Here is an 18,265-nt window from a genome sequence, read left to right as displayed (position 1 = left end):
GCCCCCCCCCCCCCACCATGCATTCCGATCGGACCCTACATGCCGACTAGAAAGTTAGTACTTCAAACCTCCCAATTCACCCGTCATTCCCTCTAGAAAAAAAATCAAGTCGCGCTTCCTAACACCTAACACCTGTAGAGTATTTCTTTTTCCACAGCCTACCACTTCCCCCGCCAACAGAATACAAAATGGGGCGTCCCGACGGTCCGCGCGACCCCATCGCGGGTCCCGATACCCCTCAGCCACCCTTTCCACTAAAGCTGCGAGGCCCGGTGATCAAGGGCTTTGGGCGCGGCAGCAAAGAGGTACGTTCCACAGCCCCTTTGATACTCAAGACACGATACTATAAAAGCCGGCCGCATGGCCACCACTGCCATGTCGCCCAACTAACGCATTCGGCCCCGTAGCTCGGCATCCCAACCGCCAACATCCCGCTGTCGGGGCTCTCGATCGGCGGCCACGAGGACCTCGAATCCGGCATCTACTACGGCTGGTGCACGCTCAACACCAGCACCGTCTCCAGCGCGACAGCCACCAGCGTCCCGAGCGCCACGTCGGATACATCAGTGCCGACGCCATCCTCAAGCCACGCCGTCGCCGACCTCGACTACTCGTCCGCGGCGCCCACCCCCGAAACAGTGTACCCGACTGTTCTCTCCATCGGCTACAACCCGTACTACAAGAACACTGCGCGCAGCATTGAGATCCATATTCTGCATCGCTTCGATCGGGATTTCTACGGCGCAACCCTGAGTCTTATGATTCTCGGGTTTATCCGCCCAGAGTACGACTACGTGAGCAAGGAGGCGCTGGTCGAGGATATCCGCGAGGACATCCGAGTTGCGAAGCGGAGTCTTGCGCGCGACGCGTACGAGGCATGGAAGACGGATGAGTGGTTGCGCGGCGGCGCGGATGCGAGTGCGAATGCGCGGTGGGAGCAGGCGGGGCAAAAGGACGAGGTGGTGGTGAGTCAGATGATGAACTGATGCGCCATTGTCTAGAGGGAAGGCAGAGGGCATAGCATTTTGGGGTGCGTGGTGGTTTGGAACTAGATTATTAATTTCCGGTGTGATAGACATGCTAGAGGGTAGAAAGCATCATTCAAAAAGACAAGTACAAGTCCAATAAGACGACTGCAAAGGTTCTTAGTATGGATTTGCTAAAGCTATGTATTAACTCTACACCCAGTCGATACAGGTATCCCCGTGCGCATTCAACCAGCGACTCTATTCAATCGTGTACAAACAATCAAACACTCCAAACGGCACCGCAGGAACTCTTCCGTCAAGCAAGAAAAAAGAACTGCCCTTATTACGTTATCCCCAATCCCTCTCTCTCTCCCTGTGTATGTATGTATCTCTCTGCTTCCCATGGCATGAGCATCTCAAAAAAAAAAGAAGGGGGGGCTAGCTACACAACGAAGCAGCATCTAGCCTTCTCTCTATACATATGTTGCACCCGTGTATCCGAATGTAGGATAAGAAAAAGCGAAATCAAAAAAAGAAGAAGTAGAAGAAGAACAAAACTATGCATAAAACACACAATACACCAACATTTTTCTTAACGAAAAAAAACACACATACTTACTTACTTCCGCCACCACTGCCGACATCAACACATGACTGTATCCATCGCATGACAAAGGCATACCACAATCGACGTATGAATCTCCATAACTCCCATCACCACAACCACCATCAACTCGTCCACTTTCCATGATAAAGGTCCAAAATATGAACAGTGATGAAAAGACAAACCAAATAAAAAAAAGAGCTAAATCTTGTACATTACGCATATTGAGGCCGCGCTCTTCATTGCAGGCCCTTGTCCAAAACAGGCATTACCTAGTTAACCAGCATTAGTACATCAATTCTCCCAAGGGCAAATGAAACGAAAAAAGGTTCAACTCACACTCATACATACGAGCACCGGCATATCAAAAATGTCGCGCTTGATATGCCACCAAATCATGCAGTCTACCATGCCGTTCTTGGCGCCGAGTCGCTGCATGGCGCTCTCGCCCTGATGCACAGCACCGCCTTCCATCTTGACGAGCGGATCAACTTTTGCGTCGCCTACATTTGAATTCTTCATTTCCTGCAGGCGGTCCACGTCCGCCTTGGTCTGGTACCGGAGCATGTTTACGCGCTGGGATGCGTAGCCACGAGGGTCCTGGTAGCAGAGCTCGGAAAAGTGCTGCAGGAATTCGAGCGCCGATCGGGCATCCATGAGCTCAATGATATTAACGCTAGGTGTGGCCACCTCATTGTCTTGGGCGGCTATGTTGGGTGTTGTATTCTGCGTCGACGGGTCGCTTTCACCCACATCGCGGTTGGCGCCAGTGTTGACATTGAGATTTGGCTCGTGGCCTAGAAGCACTTCACGCTTCCATCCAGTAAGTATAGTAAACTCCTTGTTTATACCAACAATCTCCCCCGAGCGCCGGCAGATGAGGAACGGGGTGCCGACTTCTGCAAAGTGCTCTTGCAGAGTCATCAGATGTCGCTGAAGACCCATTTCTTGGTGGATCAAGTCATCTCTGTTGAGCTCTTCGCGAACCTGCAGAAGCACTGGCCGGTAATTTTGCAAGTATTGCTGAGCTTTTGCAACCCATGGTCTCGAGTACTTCTTGTCGATCAATTGATACAGCCTATGATAGCCCTTGACATAGTCATAGGGCTTGGTGATGCCTTGGTAGATGCTCTTGGTATCGCGCTGGCGCTTGCGAATGCCATTGGCATGCAATGATTGTAGCGCACTGTTCGGGTGCTTGTTTTCTTTTTGTGGTCGGTTGATCAACGGCGAGCGTTGTGCATGGGGCCGATGGGCGTTGGCAAAAAATGCGGCAGATGCCAGCGGGTTGTCACCCTCAAAGTTGTTGGATGCGTCCGTCGACGCCGGACTAGCCGATGCATGGGTGGAGGGTCCTTGGCCAATAGCAAATGCATGAGGCCCGGCAAGGCTGTCAATTCGATGACCGTGGTGATCCTGATTGGCACCGACCGAAGCATTATTTGGCGTCTGCACATGCATACTGCCCTGCCGCGACTGCGAGTCCTGCCATTCGCCCGACGCCAAGTTGTTCGGGCCGAACGCCATCGCGGCTGCCGTGTTGTTTCGGTCAGCGTAGCCGGAGGGCAGCGGTTGGTTGTACATGTTGACAGGACCATTGATGGTATTCAACATGCCGTTGTCGTGCGGGGTTTCTACCGCACCTGATGACATGTGGCCAAGCATGCCAAACTCTAATGCGCCATAGTGGTTCCCAAAATTGAGACTAGAGATGTCAAAGTTGAAGAGGGCCGGATCGCTTGGGTCAAACAAGGGTCCAAACTGCTGCATCTGACCTTGCTGACTCTGAGGTAACGTGCTTGGGTCGTTTTGTGCCGCGGCCTGGTGCGGCTGGGTAAAAGGCGGGGAGATTGGCGACTGTTGGTTGCTGAAGCCTCGAGCATCTTGCGTGACCGGCAGTTGGGCTGGTATCGAGTTGGGTGGATAGAATGTGCCGGGCTGTGCCTGAGCATACATGTTGCTTTGCGGCGAGACAGCGACGGTTTGCGTGTCCTGACTTGGTAGCGGAGTTGGCCGATTTCCATTCATGTACGGGTAGTGACCGCCTACTCCAGGCATGAGAGCGCCGTCTGGCGCATCGTGTAGATACTTTGCTTTCTTGCGCACGCCGTCCATGCAGTGGTCCTGGAGACCTCTCTTGATGCAGCGGTTGCAAGGTCTTTCGTCGCCTGTCGGGGTTCTGGTTAGTCTTGGAGGCGGGAGAATTCAGTCATGGCACAGAAAAAGACCCATATGGCCACTCCGCACACACACACACACACACCAACGCAATGCAGGTACTCACCACATGTCAGATGGGCTCGCTGGCAGGCAAAACATGCTCTCCGAGCCTTCTTGCGGCGCGGGCGCAGGGGATCTTTGGCATTGGGCTTGCTGTTTGCAGGCTTCTGCGTGGGCGAAGTGTCGCCTGGCTGGCGGTCGGCATTCTGTTCGGCAGCCATGTCGTCGTCCAAATCACTCCGGTACTCGGGCGAGGGAGAGGCATCTTCGGCGTCTGAGGTCGTCATGATATCCCCCTCTCTTGAGCGCGCCGGCACTGGGGGCCAAGCACAGACTGCTGTCGTGGAGTGCGGCGTGCAGCCGTGGGGAGTGATCTTGGGGTGTTCCCAGCAAAACGGCTCAGCCAATGCTTCTGGGGGCGCACGGGACGAGGCGTTCCAGCTGCGTGTTTTAAAGAGCGATCACGCGTGCGTTGGCTGCTTGGGATGGGCGCTGCCGTGGCACTCGGAGGGACTCCAATGACGAGCAATGCAGGGGACCCAGACGGTGGAGAGCACACTTCAATCCGGGGGACAGGTATGCAGCAGTACGGGCGTGGTACGGAGCCGGGGTCCATGTAATCGAGGGAGCATTCCAGGAGCACACAGAATCATGTTTGATAGCAAGATGCTACCGAGACGCGCTGCCCATGCTGGTGGGTCGCGGGCGAGATTGGGGTTCTACGAAGTGCGCCGGGGGGTGTGCGTGTGAGTGTGCGTGTGTGTGAGAGAGAGAGCGTGCTGGGTGTGGACGAGGGCACGGGAGATGAGAGTGAGGGCGAGCAGTGGCAGTGGCGGCTGAGGCGTGCTCGCTTCGAGGGCAGAGCAGGGAAGGCGCGACACAGTAGGGCGGTGGTTGTGGTACAGGGCGAAGAAGGAAGCGACAATCGGCGCGAGGAGGGCAGGAGCGAGCGAGCGCTGGTCCGGGGCTGCCTAGCCAGGAGCTTGCTTGCTTGCGGCGACTGCGGCTGCGGCTGCGGCGACGGCAAGTAGTCAGTAGTAATGGTCGAAGCGAGATCCGAGGGTGCTATCGACTAGCTTTGGCGGCCGCGGCCGTGTGCGAAGAAGACGTTTGCAGCGCGGCGGGCAGCTCTCTGTGCGCGGCGGGCGGCGGGCGGCGGGCGGCGAGGGCGGGCGGGCGAGGCCAGCGCAGGGCAGGGCCGGGCAGGACAGGGCGGCGGGCGGCGCTGGGGGGTGGGCGTGGTCGTGTGCCTGTGTGCGTGTGCGTGGTGTCGTGTGTGGTGGTATATTGGAGCTCTCTGTTGAAGATGCGCGCACATGCGCTTCCCCGCAATTGGCTGGCGAGCTTTGCTGGAAGGCGCGGCCCACCCACACCCTCGCTCCCACTCGCACCTGCCTCGGTCCCTGTCGGCCGGTAGACGGCGTGCTTGGCGCTACCGCCCAAAGCACACGCGCTAGCGCCATCACACAAGCCACTCGCACTCGCCTCACCAGCCACGCCTCGCCTCGCCTCGCCCTCCCACTGCCATCACCATCCCACTGCCATCACCATCCCACTGCCATCCCACCCCGCCCCATGCCTGTCTGCGATCGCCATCGTCACAGCCTCACTCTGCACACGCACGCACACGCACGCACCGATGGCCATTGCCCGCCCGCGCCCACTCGACAATCTTGCCCGCTTTGTGCCCGCTCTCCACCCCTCGTCATCCTCACAGCCACCAGTCAGGCCACACGGCGCAACGCCCAATAAGCACCCGCCCGTCGACATCCCCCCCCCCGTCCAGTACCGTCAACTCGGCTGCAGGCCATGCATGCAGTCGGGGGTCAAAGTGGACGCTGGGCCTTTGCGACGCCTTGGCGCCAGACCTCACTCGTTCAAGCCCTCAGCCTGTGGGCGCCTTGGTGCTACTGACTGCCATCATCACACTCGCTCCATGGACCTCGTCTACGCTTCGCGAGCACCGCGTCGCCCCCCTCCCCCCCTTCCAATGTCTCACCGACCGCGTCTCTGGCTTGCCGACCACGTTTCCCTCGCACACCTTGGCCGCACAGCCAGCACCGCCCTCGGTAGCGGTACCATCCGCAGCCGCCATCTCGCTCTCTTGTGTCGCCCCCGTCCCTCGAGCTGGCGTGGCAGCCCTCGTGGCGCTCCATGCCCCGTCGCACAAGGGCCCAGTCAGCCTGCTTCATGTCGTCTCACGTGTGGGCGCAACATCCCTGATTCAATAAACACCATGGCATATCCAGATGCAGTGTCACTTCTCTATTCTTAGGCCTATCCCACTCATTTCTGCCACATGCCCATCCCCCGCCCCATCCCTCGACATGTCCACCCCCTATGCTGATGCATACCGACTGCCTGCCCTGAGACGCTTGCCGTAGCGAAAGAACAGGATGGGAAACCTGCATCACCAACGCATTAGTGCTTCTTCGAGCCATTGCCCTGGGTCGTTCTTACGGTGCCATGGCCAGGGCCAGGAACGCAAGCAGCGTTGTTGCCCACTGGTAGCCGAGACCTTTGACCAGATTAGTGACCGCTCTTTCATCATGCTGACCCGTCTAGATGACTTACGGTTGTACATCTGAACACCAAATAGTCTATGTCATGAGTTAGTCAGGCTCTCTACCACAAGGCCACGGCTAGCTTACGGGAAGGCCGCAGCAAAGTACGACCGCGCAAAGCTGTTGGCGGCCAGAGCCGATGCAGCATATACAGGGTACTGTTCGGCGAGGTCAGCATTTCTGTACCCAAGAGCCTGGTCCGATGTCGGGCAGCGGTGGTAAAAAAAAATGAAAAAACTTACAGCTTCGACTAGGAATGTGAAGACCCCTGAATACACCCAAATCACACTACGTCATAGACAGCGTGGGTTAGTCTTTTGATTTCTTTTTGCCAAGTTCCATGATACGAGTACGAGACAATTGCAACAAGCCAAAAGAAAGAAAGAAAGACAGGAAAAAAAAAAGAAGCAAATCGACTGACCCAAGGCCAAATATTGCCGAGAAGATTATTGGAACTGCCGTGTCATGGTCAATCAGTTACTGCACCTCAAAAACAAGATGCGCGACGCTGCCGTACCTATCCAGTGAACCTGCAGAGACCAGGATGTTAGCCTTGGAAACGTGCATACTTGTCCCGCCAAAACAAAACCAACGTACCGATGAGTAGGTAGTCCAGCCAAACCCTGCATTAAACACTGGTTAGAAAGCTCTCGTTGTCATCAAACCTTTCCCTCACATATCTCTCCCGCGGAGGGAGACCTTCTTACCAAACAGTGCAATAGGAACGACCCAGGCGCCTACGATGGTCGACGCGAGCCGAAACTCTGGTTCGGAGCCGCCGGCCTGGCCTCCTTGCTCCTCGCGCTGTCGCACAAGTCTCCCGTACACTCGTCTCCAGATGGGATCTGACGACACGCCCGTGAGCATGCCCACCAGCAGGCCCAGGAAGGCAAGGCCAGTCTGCGAGAGGGTGAAGCCGTGGTTGTTGCCGAAGACGAGGGGGAAAGCGCCGAAGAACAGGTACAAGATACCGAGGAGAATGGCGGATAACAAGCAGAGATTCAGGCACTTTTTTCCAGTTCCCATGGTCAGTTCTACGACAAAAAAGTTTACAACACTGTGGCAAAGGCAAAAAAAAAACATACCATAGGCTCGAAGAACAGAAGCTGGAACGGGCGGATGCACGACCACATTACTGTTTTGGTAATGGATCGGTCGAGCTTCTCAATCGGCGCTATCCATTCCTCGTTGCCTGTTTCTTTGCGCAGGCGAATGGCCTTGCGGCGCAGAAGAACAGGGTGATACGTCTCAGGGACGAAGAAGACAATGAGGGCAAGCTGTGGGTGGTAGGGGAACGCAGCATTAGTCCTGATGCATACACGGCGTACAAAGTATCAATGTTACTTACCTGGACTCCAGACCAGATGATGAGCAAGTAGAAACACCTGCCGTCTCTCGTTAACACCGGGCCTGCGTAATGCCATTGGCCCAAGCAAACAACAACCATCTCGTCATGAATACGAGCTCCTGAAAAAGGAGTCACCTCGCAGTACGACCAATGTCATATACTTGGTCTGCACATGCAGTGTCGCAAGGTGGGGTGGGAACGTGTTGCTGCAGCTAGGTTCCATAAGCACTTACCATCTCCACGTAGTATGCTCCATGATAAAGCCACCTATCAAAGGGCCCACTTCGGGTCCGACTGCGTCTGCTTAGCAACGAGCTTTTCTAAGGGTGGGGAGTGGGGGATTCAATAGTCCCAGTGTGTCTTACCAAAGGGGCTCGCCGTATACACCATCATTGGTGCTGAGAGTTCCTGTGTGTGCTTGCGTCAGACGACCAGCAATTGGGAAGAGAAGAGGAAGATTGACTAACGTGTTTCGCAAACATGTCGCCCACTGTTCCCCCGGCTACGGAGAGGAAGGCTGAGCCAGCCAAGCCATCTAGGAAACGCGCGATCAGCATGGTCTGGATGTTTTTTGCCACTGCGCAGGGGATCGTCCAGATGAGGAAGAAGGTGAAGGAGCCAATGTAAATGGGGCGTCTCCCAAAGAACTGCAGCGTGCGTCAGCAGGATAGTCTCAGCAGCCATGTGTGTCCAAGTGTCGACAGCATGCTGGCAACGCACCTCGGACAGCGGACTCAGCACCATGGGGCCTGTGCCGAGCCCAGCTACAAACATGGACAGGCCCAGTGTGCAGACGAGGCGAGAAGCCCCGAACTGCGGTTCCAGCTGCCTGTACGTCGACGTATATAGCGACGACGTGCATGTCCTAGATTACATGGTCAGTCTTTTGGTGTCCTACCCCCCCCCCCCCCTTTCCTGCATGCGAGCGTCGCACACGTCTGAAGTTAACAACGTACACGCAAAGCGAACTGGCCGAGCATATCAAGACAATGGCCCACCGCCGCAGCTTGCTCATGCTCCTGGGGTTCTCGGGGTCGGCGTCACCGTCCCACGTGACTAGATACGGCTGTTCTGTTACAGCGCCGCCCGGTTTGGCTCGCGATGCGCCGCCGGCATTGGCTTCGGGGTCCAGGCAGGTGTAGCCGTCTCCTCCAGCTCTCGAATGGTGCGATCTGATGGTCTTTAGGCTTCGTCCGTCTTGCGAGCGCCGGCTCTGACTGCGACGACCTGGTTTCGTCGGGTCCATGTCAGGGCCGGATGCTGCCAGGTGCTCTTCTTCTCTGGCATGCATGGCTATGTCTTTTTCTTCGATGGCGTCGCTCCCCGATCCATTTCTCTTCTCGTAGTCGCTCGATCCACCGTCGTCATTTGCGTCTTGCGCTGAATGCATACTGGTCCGTTTCACCGATTCCATCTCGTATAATATTCCAGTCGATGATCCACCGTCGTATGCTTTGTTCGATCTTTTTTTCCCTCAAACCAAAGATGCCTGGCTCACAGCGCCTAACAGAAAAAAAAATCCCCCGACGATACTATCTTTTTCTTCAAGGCCCGCTCTGCCAGCACCTGACCCCCCTTGTTCCCGCTCCGGATATAATTCGATCCTAGCAAGCAAGCAACTTGCGTATGCACGCCTAGCTAACACACCACCGGCTGTTCACGGTGTCAAGGAAAAACGACGTGGTTATCCGATTCGAACGCAACGGAAAAGGCGAACCGACGTGCAGGTAACCCAAGCAAAGAGGCAACAAACAGCGACAGGAAACAAGAGTAAAGAAAAAAACAAGGCGAAGGGAAAATACTTTAGCCACAGGACCTTTTCTGGCTCGAGACGGGCTGGGGGCCAGACCCGCACACCTGCCGACGGCCATGGCCTCTTCCGTCCGACGCGCGAAGTGGGGATGACGTTTCTACTCAGAGCCCGCGAGGCCGCTTTTGTGGGTGCAAAGCAACGGCCATGCGTCCGAAGGGTGGGTGCGGTTATCCGATGTTCCAAACTAGCCAACCGGGGAATCAGTCAACCGAGGGTTTCCTTGTCTTTCTATCTCTCTCGATCTCTCTCTTTAACTTTTGTTCCGTCTTCACATGTTTCTTCGTCAGAGTGCCGAGATAACAAGTATCCAGTCTCGCATACAATCCGCCCTCGTTCCAAAGCCCCGCCCCTCTCATTTCCTCTGCGACCCAACGAGGCCCATACTGTACTGTTGATCAATCGCTGCATTACGCCAAACACATCTGGCTCCGTACTCCCCTTGACCGCTTTGCAATTTGCCGCAATCGGAGCCGTTTTGGGCGCACGCAGGGTTATCGATTCCGACTGCGACTCGCTGTGCAAGCATCCTTACTCGCCGCTAACTATTGGAGACATGCCTCCACTACCCCACCCCCCTGCCACCCCCCGCTTAGCATACTGTAGTCCCGGGATACACTTGTCAGAACCGTCTTTGCTGCTTGACGCAATGCCCGCAAGACAGCATCTATACTAGTGTGAAGGCGCCTGGAAGACGGGCGGACCGTGCTGGTTATCGGTGCTGGCGGTGCTGTGCGCGAAGACCTGGGTAAGAATATTCGCTGCGACTTGAATTACACGGGGCCAGTTACACTCGAGTTCTGTGTGTACACCTAGTGAATAAGCAAGTAGTCATCATATGGTAGGGTAGGGTAGGGTAGGGTAGGGTAGTGGTAGCAGTAGGCTAAAGTTTGGTATGTATGATGTAGCCATCCTTGCTCTTGCATTACCGATCCCATGTTCCCTTTTTCTCGCACTCGCATCGCCCGCAGAATGACGACATACACCATGTTCATTGTCCAAGACGTAAGCAGCCAAAAACAAAAACAAAAAAACAATCAGATAATAAATATTTCCGCTGAGCTGAGGTTTCAACGTCGTCGTCGATGGGAGAAAAGAAAAAGTGAAAAAAATTAATAAAAAACAAGATGATGCCGTTCGGATATACCCGCCCCCCAACGGCTGCTGGCTGCGACGCCGACCGTTGAATTACACGTGCGCGGGCAGGCCCCCAAACACACGTGCGCAGAACAAAAATCAAGCATCAGCGAGCCAAGCAAGCAAAGCAAAGCAACACTAGCAAGCTACCCAAGTAGTCATGAATAGCACAAAATAAAGTTTTGGGGGGGGGGGGCATAGCAGGGTTGCCCTCGAAAATGGAAAATACATATGAATCAATAGTATAGACGAATAAACTTTTTTTTTCGGTCTAAGAAAATAAAAAAGGTTAGGAAAATAAAAAATAGAGTAATAAGACTACGTAGAAGAAGGGTACGTAGGCCTGGTTTGTTGGTTGGGGGACTTGGGTAGAGTCTAGGCGCAGATTGTACGCCATGTCTCGCGCGGTATGGGAAAAGGCGGACATGATGTAGTTAGTGTATATGGGTGGCTCGCACAGCCACAGGCTTGAAGCGGTGAGCCATGGAGTCAAAGGATTGTTTTTTTTGTTCGTCTCGGGCTATATTGTTCTGTACGAGTTGTATGGATTGCAGATGGTATGGATTGCAGATGGCAGGCTTCAGATGTATGCATTGATATCAACTGGGGTATACTAGTCCTCGTCTTTCAAAAGGCCCTTGAGCCCGTGTTTCCCCACATGCAGCGCGCGTTGGATTTCTTCCTCCTCCTCTCGTAACCTGCCCTTGCCGTATGCCAGGTCGCGCTCTTGTCTTCTTTTCTCTTCTCGTACCCGTCGCTCGCGGTCTGCTAGGGCTTTCTCTCTGCGCTCTCGCTCGGCCATCTTCTTTGCTCGTTCTGCTTCTTCTTCGGCCGAGTAAGCTGCGCCTTCGGGTGCGCGTGGCAGCGTGGAAATGTACGTCTTAATTAGCGGCTCGCGCGTGGATGGCGCGAGCGAGATGTAGCGGAGGTCGCTGAGCACGGGAGGAGGCAGCGTGTCGATAGTCGTGGATCGGTTCAGCAGCGCCAGAGGCTGTGCTCGCAGCAACGCGGTGAGATCGGCTTTGAGGTCCGACGAGCGCATGGCCAGGCGCTTGATGTGGTCGCGATATAGTTTCTCCTTGTCCTTGTCTGCAAGCTTCGCGTCCTTGATCTCTGGCTCTTTTTTGTATTTTCGGCGGAATTCGGGCCAGTAGAGCTTTGGTGTTGCGTGCTGGTCCAGGAAAGCCAGGTACGGTATTCGGGGGTCGCGCTTGGCTTGCTTTGCCTTTTCTTCCTTGAGAACCTGTGCCTTGTCTCGGGCCCACTCGTTGAAACAATCCTTGCGTGCAGACATGGTTGGAAGGGCTTTGTAGCGCTCATCGTCGTATAGTATACCCTCGTCGAGAATCTTGTGCCAGGGAGTGTAGGGGTTTACGCCTAAATCGTCCAACAGCTCCTTGAACAGCGCCTTACAGTCCTCTTCGGACAAGGCAGGCTCCTCGTCGTCGTACTGCTCGTCATAGCCCTGATCCATTTCCATCTCTTCCATTTGCGCCAACTGCCATGCGAGGTCGTCTTCGCCCATTTCTCGCGGCTGGTCTCCGCTGGGCTCCTCGGTGCGCTGCCGCTTTGATGCATTGCCTGGATCGCCCTCATCGTCTGTCACTTCGACCTCCTCGTATTCCTCGTCGTTCTCCATGTCCGCGTCGCCGTCCACCTCAACAATCTCGACCTCCTCCTCGGCGGCTGCTAGTTCCGCTTCGATCTCGGCCATGGCAGGATCCTCTTCCTCCACGTCGCTTGGCTCGCCACGCTCCCGGCGTTCCTTGCGCTCGCGCTCCTTGCGGTTGAATTCAATCACGGCGGACATGACGTTGGGCGGGAATTTCCAGAAGCTCTCGTTGGTCTCCTTGTTCCACACAAAGCGCCGTCCAAACTTGGTCCTCACCAGCACCCACGGCGCGCAATTGGGGATATCTTGGCGGTGCTTGGGCCGGTCGTCACGCTCTCGTCGTCTGTCGTTGAAGTTGCCATGTCCTCCGCGCATTCCACCCTGCCCACCTCTTGACTGCTGCGCTCCGCCATGGCGGGGAAACTGTTTTGGCGCGCTTGCGAATATGAAGTCGTTGAGCGAGGATTGGGGCTGCAGGGTAGCTTGTGTCGCTTGCGCGTCATAACTGGCACCGTAACCTGGGGTCGCAGTGTGCGGCGGTGGCTGGTGAAATGGGCGCACTTGGGCCACAGGGCGCGTATACGTCGACTTTTTAGTTTCCTTGTTGTAGTAGTAGGAATGTCCTGAGAAGCGTGAGTGAGGCATATGACGCAGGCAGAGCGATAGCTACCAGAGGGCGCCTTGTGTTCTGTCCAGCCCGGAGGCAGCGGAGGCGCTGGCGGAGGCGGTCGCACGGGTATATCCGACATTTCGCAGATCTGAGCGTCCGGCAATCGGCAGTCTGGTGGAGAGCAGAAGTTGTCGCGGCTTGGTGTTGGGCTCGTCGAACCAAAATGTGGTCGGCGCCAAGCACAGCGGAATCGCCGACGCGCTGCGTAGGAGCTTGTGCCTGGAGCTCTTAGCAACACCAGCAGCCCACGCCGACTTCCCCACCACCCTCTCTCTCCCTTGTCCTGCTGGCGACTCCTCCTCAACCTCCCCCAGACCATCTGTGCAGAGTGCAATCATGTCGCGGAGATACGATTCCAGGGCATGTATTCAGCGTAGCAGGCGGCAGCACGGCAACTAACAGTGCATAGACGACCATCTTCTCGCCCGAAGGCCGCCTCTACCAGGTCGAATACGCGCTGGAAGCTATCTCGCACGCCGGAACCGCATTAGGCATCTTGGCCCAGGATGGCATTGTGCTCGCTGCAGAGCGCAAGGTCACCAGCAAGTTGTTGGAGCAGGACACATCGGCGGAGAAGCTGTACATCCTGAACGAGTGCGTAATGCAGTGCGACTGTGACTGCAATGATGCTCATAAGCATACAGCAACATGATCTGTGCCGTCGCGGGAATGACGGCCGATGCCAACATCCTCATCAACTACGCCCGTCAAGCCGCCCAGCGCTACCTCCTCACCTACAACGAAGACATTCCCTGCGAGCAGCTCGTCCGCCGTCTATGCGATCTCAAGCAGGGCTACACGCAACACGGCGGTCTCCGGCCATTTGGCGTGTCCTTCATCTATGCCGGTTGGGACCCCCAGCGGCAGTTCCAGCTGTACCAGAGCAATCCCAGTGGCAACTACGGCGGCTGGAAGGCAACGAGTGTTGGCGCAAACAATGCTTCTGCGCAGAGCTTGCTGAAGCAGGACTACAAGGAAGAGTGTGATCTGAAGGAGGCATGCGGGCTGGCCGTCAAGGTGCTGAGCAAGACAATGGACTCGACCAAGCTGAGCAGCGAGAAGAGTATGCTGAGACGCTGCTTACGAAAGACAGTGCTGACAGTATGCAGTTGAATTTGCGACGGTGGGAAAGACCAAGACGGGCAAGATCTACCACCACCTCTGGGGAGCCGACGAGATCGACGCCCTGCTCAAGGAACACGGCCTGGCCAAGGCCGAGGACACTGAAATGTCCGAGTCATGAAGAACACGACCACTGCACGACACGAACAGGCGCAACGGAAAGGCCTCTGCATGATAGAACGAGGCTTGTAGTATACCATATGAGGTGAGAGCTATGTGGCATCTCGTAGCTAATCTCACACCGTCATGACCTGTGTTTGTGCATTCACTGCTTTGGCCCAGTTGGTTCAGTTTTGTCTCGAGTGACTGCCTAGGATGCATCGTTCTTGTATCTGCTGTTCTTGTATCTGCCATCGCCGCCATTGACACCTTCCAGCTTAAGCAATACATCTAGACAAGCTGAACCCTGGTTGTATGCAACCTCACCTCATTCCTCCGCCATATCTCCAGCACATCGCGTTTCTGCCCGCATTGCCTACCTTGCATTACTTGTTCACTCACATGAGCATTCTCACTCAACATGCCTAGCCCTCACCGCCCTGAATCATTCCTGAGACAGCTGCTCAGTGAGATTGGTAGTACCGACACTCCAACAGCTCCGCACACCACTGTGAGTTTACAGGGCAGTACCAGGTAAAGGAGCTCAATTAAGGCACCAATCATCTTACATCATGTCCTAACTATTTGATGAACACGACAGGCCGACTGCCAGTCGAGTTTCTGATAGACCAGCGCCTTCGGTCTGGGTCGGTGGTGCATCTGCTGCTCTAGACGCTCGCCAGAAACTACGCGCGGCCGACGAAGCACGATCAAAGAAGACAGCAACGCCTCAGACCAATGACGACCCTCCAAGTCAGTTGAAGTCAGTATCGCACGGAAATGATACCCCAGAGGATAGCCATCACAGCACAGGCACTGCCGTCGCGACAGTCAAGTACGACCCCCTTCCCCAAGACGGCCACGACAGTCCAGGCGGTGATGCGCGACCCCCTTTGCCCCAGCCACGACCTAGTCTGGGCAGATTAGACATTCCACGACAAGTACGATCTGATGGCGAAAATGCCCGAATGGACTCACCACTCATGTCCTCTGACAGATCAACGCCTATCGAGCCTTCAGCTGCCGTAACTTTTGCCCCAGAAACGATTGCACTGTCTCGTCATGAATCAAGAAACAGTTGTACGTACACCCTGCCATATACCGAGAATAGAATTATGGTTTGCATACAATAAGAACAGCTCGCACACGACCTCATCGCCTTCCTCGCCGCTGACATTGACGTCTACCCTCTTCCATTAACGTATAGTAGCTCGCAAAAGGGAACGCAGTTTGGATACAATTAGAGAAGAAGTACTGCCGAAAAAGATGTGTGTCCCAACGCTGCCAGGCACAGGAAACGCGACTGCTTCAAGCAATGATGCCTATCCCTCTGTGGTCTCCCAGGCTATACCTAGCGACGACGTGCATATAGTTTGCGACAAAGGGTTGATGGAGCAGACAGTAGCACCCGCACTCGTCAGCACGCATACAGAGCAGCAGCCTTCGTCTCTTCGCGCCAACACTGCAACTCAACAAGTCCCGTTATTCGGCCCAACGTCTCGGCCCAGGACCCCCGCTCGAACACCCCGTCGGTACGCTTCCGACAGCCCAGAACCGCCAGAGACACCAAGTTTTGCCAGATCCCTGCACCTCTTTGACGCCAGCGTGTGCATGTACAGGGATGAACGTGGCACCGAGTGGATGCATGACCTGTCGATTTACAAGCGTGCCCATGGCGACGAGGAGGCGGATCGAAATTCTCTATGCAGGCCTTGCTTCCGCCAGCGAGGCATGTTCAGCAGGTTGATGCCGTACGGCTATGAGACGTGCGGGTGCGAGGAGCGTTTGGATAGTCACTACTGGCAGGCTTCTGTTAGTCCGAATTGCTAGCTGTGCATTAATCAGATGGATGTTTCAGTTTGTAGAGTTTTGATCCTCTTTTTAGGGTTTCTAGATACTAGACAGGCTTGTGTGATGTGATGTGCGAGTTTGTTGTTGCGAGTCTATGACCCATTAGTACATATATCTTGTCACATATTATATATGTAATACCAAGTATAGTGGTTCACTACTGTCATAGTGTAATATTTACAGTATTGTACAAGCTATTATATAAGTATATCAAAATTACTCATAAAATGAAAAAGCACCCCCTCTTAAACCATCTTGCTAGATATAATCAGTACTAAGCATCTCCATTCGTCCTGCTGTATGTAGCTGCTAGGTTCAGCGATAAGACAGCGCTAATTATCTTGGTGTCACATCTCAAGATTTCCATCTTCTTGTCACTCGCTTTGCAATGATTGGTCATCTCTCCAGCTCTACTCGCATGGGAGAGCGAAAGCATGAGTGTAACTCGGATAATCGCTCGACCGCACAGGATATCAGTTCAGAAAGCGCTGTCATGTAAATTGTCTTTGTCAGCACTGGCCCCTACCCGTTCACTGCCCTCTATGCCTGCGCAACCTTCCCAGCGCAATCTGCCGATAGATTGGTCTACACATACATGTGACATTAATGCTGAGCCTCTGCATCGCTATCCCAAGGGCGGATATCATCCCATTCAATTTGGGGGACTGTCTGAGCAATGGCAGGTACAAGATTCTACGCAAGTTAGGCTGGGGCGGATACTCGACCTTCCGGCAGCACGCGATACCAAGTCTCGCTTTCTGCGATAAATCTCCACAATCAGCGCTGACATACGCCTAGAAATCAGACCTAAGTTGCTGTAAAAATGGCAGTATCGGAGCTAAACCATCGGAATCGAGAGACTACCGTCTTGCGTAGCATAGCGGCGAAACATTCACATCAGCCTGGCTACCAGCATCTAATGACAATGCAAGATTCCTTCCGAATTCTTGGTCCAGATGGAACTCACGAATGTCTCGTATTGGAATCGTTAGGACCAAGCGTCGCCGATGTCCTCGACGCGCATCCCGGTATCGAAAGGCTTCCCGGAGCGCTTGCGAAAACAATTGCAAAACAGACTCTGCCTTGGTTTGTGCTGCCTTTACGAGCAGAAGATTGCGCATGCAGGTATATGAACTATGATGTCAGCAATTCATATGATCTCTGCTAATCACCCTATGGATGTTGAATCATCGGCCAGATCGATCCAGATTGTAGATTTTGGCCAGTCTTTCCTTGGCAACGAGTGCCCTGGCATACTCAACACTCGGCTTCCTGTTCGCGCCGCTGAAATCGTCTTTGGTGACAATTTCGATTATCGCGTCCATCTTTGGAGTATGGCCTGTCTAGTGCGTCCGGCTTCTTGAACACAATGCATTGATGGCCGACTGATGCTTTTGTCTAGGTATTTGAGCTGATTATCGGACAACCGCTCTTCGACAGCATCATGACAACACGTGCAATTCTCGTCCGCCAAATGCTCGAGACAGTTGATGATGATTTGCAACCGGTGGAAAAGCGACTGGGCTGTCATCAAAGGAACATCACCTGACAATACCTCACCTTTCTCACTTCAAGACTGACTGGAGGAAATGTATTTCGACGGCGAGAGGCGCGAGGATATGAGTCGGGAGGATATTGTGCCGCGTTGGAATGCTGATTGCAAGCATGTTAAGAAGGGAGCCTTGCGCTAGGGCACCGCCCAAAGTGGCTGTTCGGCACGCTTGGTTCCAGGAAATATAATATAGTTTAAATGGCAAACTTTGTGTTGGTTGATTTAATAAGTGTAACGGGCTGAACGCCCTTTGGATAGCTCCTCGATGGAATCTCGGGCCAAGCTGCGCGCGCACCATCTGAACTACGTTCAGACCGAGCAGCGCTCAGACAACGCGCTTAGATACTCCGGCATAACCTTTCTCTGATAAGTAAATAAACACCACGTAAGTAGAGTAGATAGCTCCTTATAAAATACAACCTCTTATATACCTCGCGATTGCTCCCTAGAGCGCAGCCTCTTACATTTTATATTTAATCCTAATTAGACACAAGCCTTAGGCAGACTATCTTCTAACCAAGTTTTAGAGCGTGTTGTTAGTGCGAGCTAGTAATAAAGTTAGTGCTGCAATAGGTACGAAAGGCCTTCAGTGCAGCGAGAAGGTAGACCGTCGTAAGACAGTACACCTAGGGCAGAGCTTCGCAGGAAGTTCAGCCGTGAGAGACAGTAGGCGAGTTAGTCGCCTAGGACCTATCTAGGAAGTCCTAT

The 18,265-nt window shown here is 54.3% G+C and overlaps 7 protein-coding genes across 7 annotated transcripts; 4 read left to right on the top strand and 3 right to left on the bottom strand.

The window, feature by feature from the left end:
- Positions 1–117: 117 nt before the first annotated feature.
- Positions 118–1,121, top strand: SETTUDRAFT_46894 (uncharacterized protein). The gene is made up of 2 exons (XM_008025936.1): positions 118–305; positions 408–1,121. Exons 1-2 carry the CDS (start codon positions 189–191, stop codon positions 984–986), a joined length of 696 nt encoding a protein of 231 aa, XP_008024127.1. The 5' UTR covers positions 118–188; the 3' UTR covers positions 987–1,121.
- Positions 1,122–1,811: 690 nt separating this feature from the next.
- SETTUDRAFT_38779 (uncharacterized protein) lies at positions 1,812–4,079 on the bottom strand (the record flags this gene model as incomplete). Its single annotated transcript, XM_008025893.1, has 3 exons — positions 1,812–1,844; positions 1,912–3,740; positions 3,857–4,079. 3 exons carry the CDS (start codon positions 4,077–4,079, stop codon positions 1,812–1,814), a joined length of 2,085 nt encoding a protein of 694 aa, XP_008024084.1.
- Positions 4,080–6,130: 2,051 nt separating this feature from the next.
- Positions 6,131–9,094, bottom strand: SETTUDRAFT_160586 (uncharacterized protein; the record flags this gene model as incomplete). The annotated part of the gene is made up of 14 exons (XM_008025993.1): positions 6,131–6,197; positions 6,253–6,310; positions 6,367–6,392; positions 6,444–6,514; positions 6,543–6,644; positions 6,954–6,979; positions 7,064–7,364; positions 7,442–7,633; positions 7,705–7,741; positions 7,938–7,998; positions 8,070–8,112; positions 8,172–8,351; positions 8,425–8,569; positions 8,661–9,094. 14 exons carry the CDS (start codon positions 9,092–9,094, stop codon positions 6,131–6,133), a joined length of 1,743 nt encoding a protein of 580 aa, XP_008024184.1.
- A 2,170-nt stretch (positions 9,095–11,264) lies between these two features.
- On the bottom strand, positions 11,265–13,012 carry SETTUDRAFT_160585 (uncharacterized protein; the record flags this gene model as incomplete). The annotated part of the gene is made up of 2 exons (XM_008025992.1): positions 11,265–12,886; positions 12,934–13,012. The coding sequence occupies 2 exons, from the start codon at positions 13,010–13,012 to the stop codon at positions 11,265–11,267; spliced, it is 1,701 nt and encodes a 566-aa protein (XP_008024183.1).
- A 201-nt stretch (positions 13,013–13,213) lies between these two features.
- Positions 13,214–14,308, top strand: SETTUDRAFT_168523 (uncharacterized protein). The gene is made up of 4 exons (XM_008025991.1): positions 13,214–13,293; positions 13,343–13,527; positions 13,578–13,996; positions 14,043–14,308. The coding sequence occupies exons 1-4, from the start codon at positions 13,270–13,272 to the stop codon at positions 14,174–14,176; spliced, it is 762 nt and encodes a 253-aa protein (XP_008024182.1). The 5' UTR covers positions 13,214–13,269; the 3' UTR covers positions 14,177–14,308.
- A 267-nt stretch (positions 14,309–14,575) lies between these two features.
- On the top strand, positions 14,576–15,984 carry SETTUDRAFT_160583 (uncharacterized protein; the record flags this gene model as incomplete). Its single annotated transcript, XM_008025990.1, has 3 exons — positions 14,576–14,688; positions 14,756–15,238; positions 15,576–15,984. 3 exons carry the CDS (start codon positions 14,576–14,578, stop codon positions 15,982–15,984), a joined length of 1,005 nt encoding a protein of 334 aa, XP_008024181.1.
- Positions 15,985–17,180: 1,196 nt separating this feature from the next.
- On the top strand, positions 17,181–17,554 carry SETTUDRAFT_27557 (uncharacterized protein; the record flags this gene model as incomplete). The annotated part of the gene is made up of 2 exons (XM_008025856.1): positions 17,181–17,351; positions 17,408–17,554. The coding sequence occupies 2 exons, from the start codon at positions 17,181–17,183 to the stop codon at positions 17,552–17,554; spliced, it is 318 nt and encodes a 105-aa protein (XP_008024047.1).
- Between the last annotated feature and the right edge of the window lie 711 nt (positions 17,555–18,265).

Source organism: Exserohilum turcica (assembly GCF_000359705.1).
Source record: "Exserohilum turcica Et28A unplaced genomic scaffold SETTUscaffold_16, whole genome shotgun sequence".
In the NCBI taxonomy this organism is placed as follows: Eukaryota; Fungi; Ascomycota; class Dothideomycetes; order Pleosporales; family Pleosporaceae; genus Exserohilum; species Exserohilum turcicum.
This window is presented reverse-complemented; position numbering and strand designations above follow the sequence as displayed.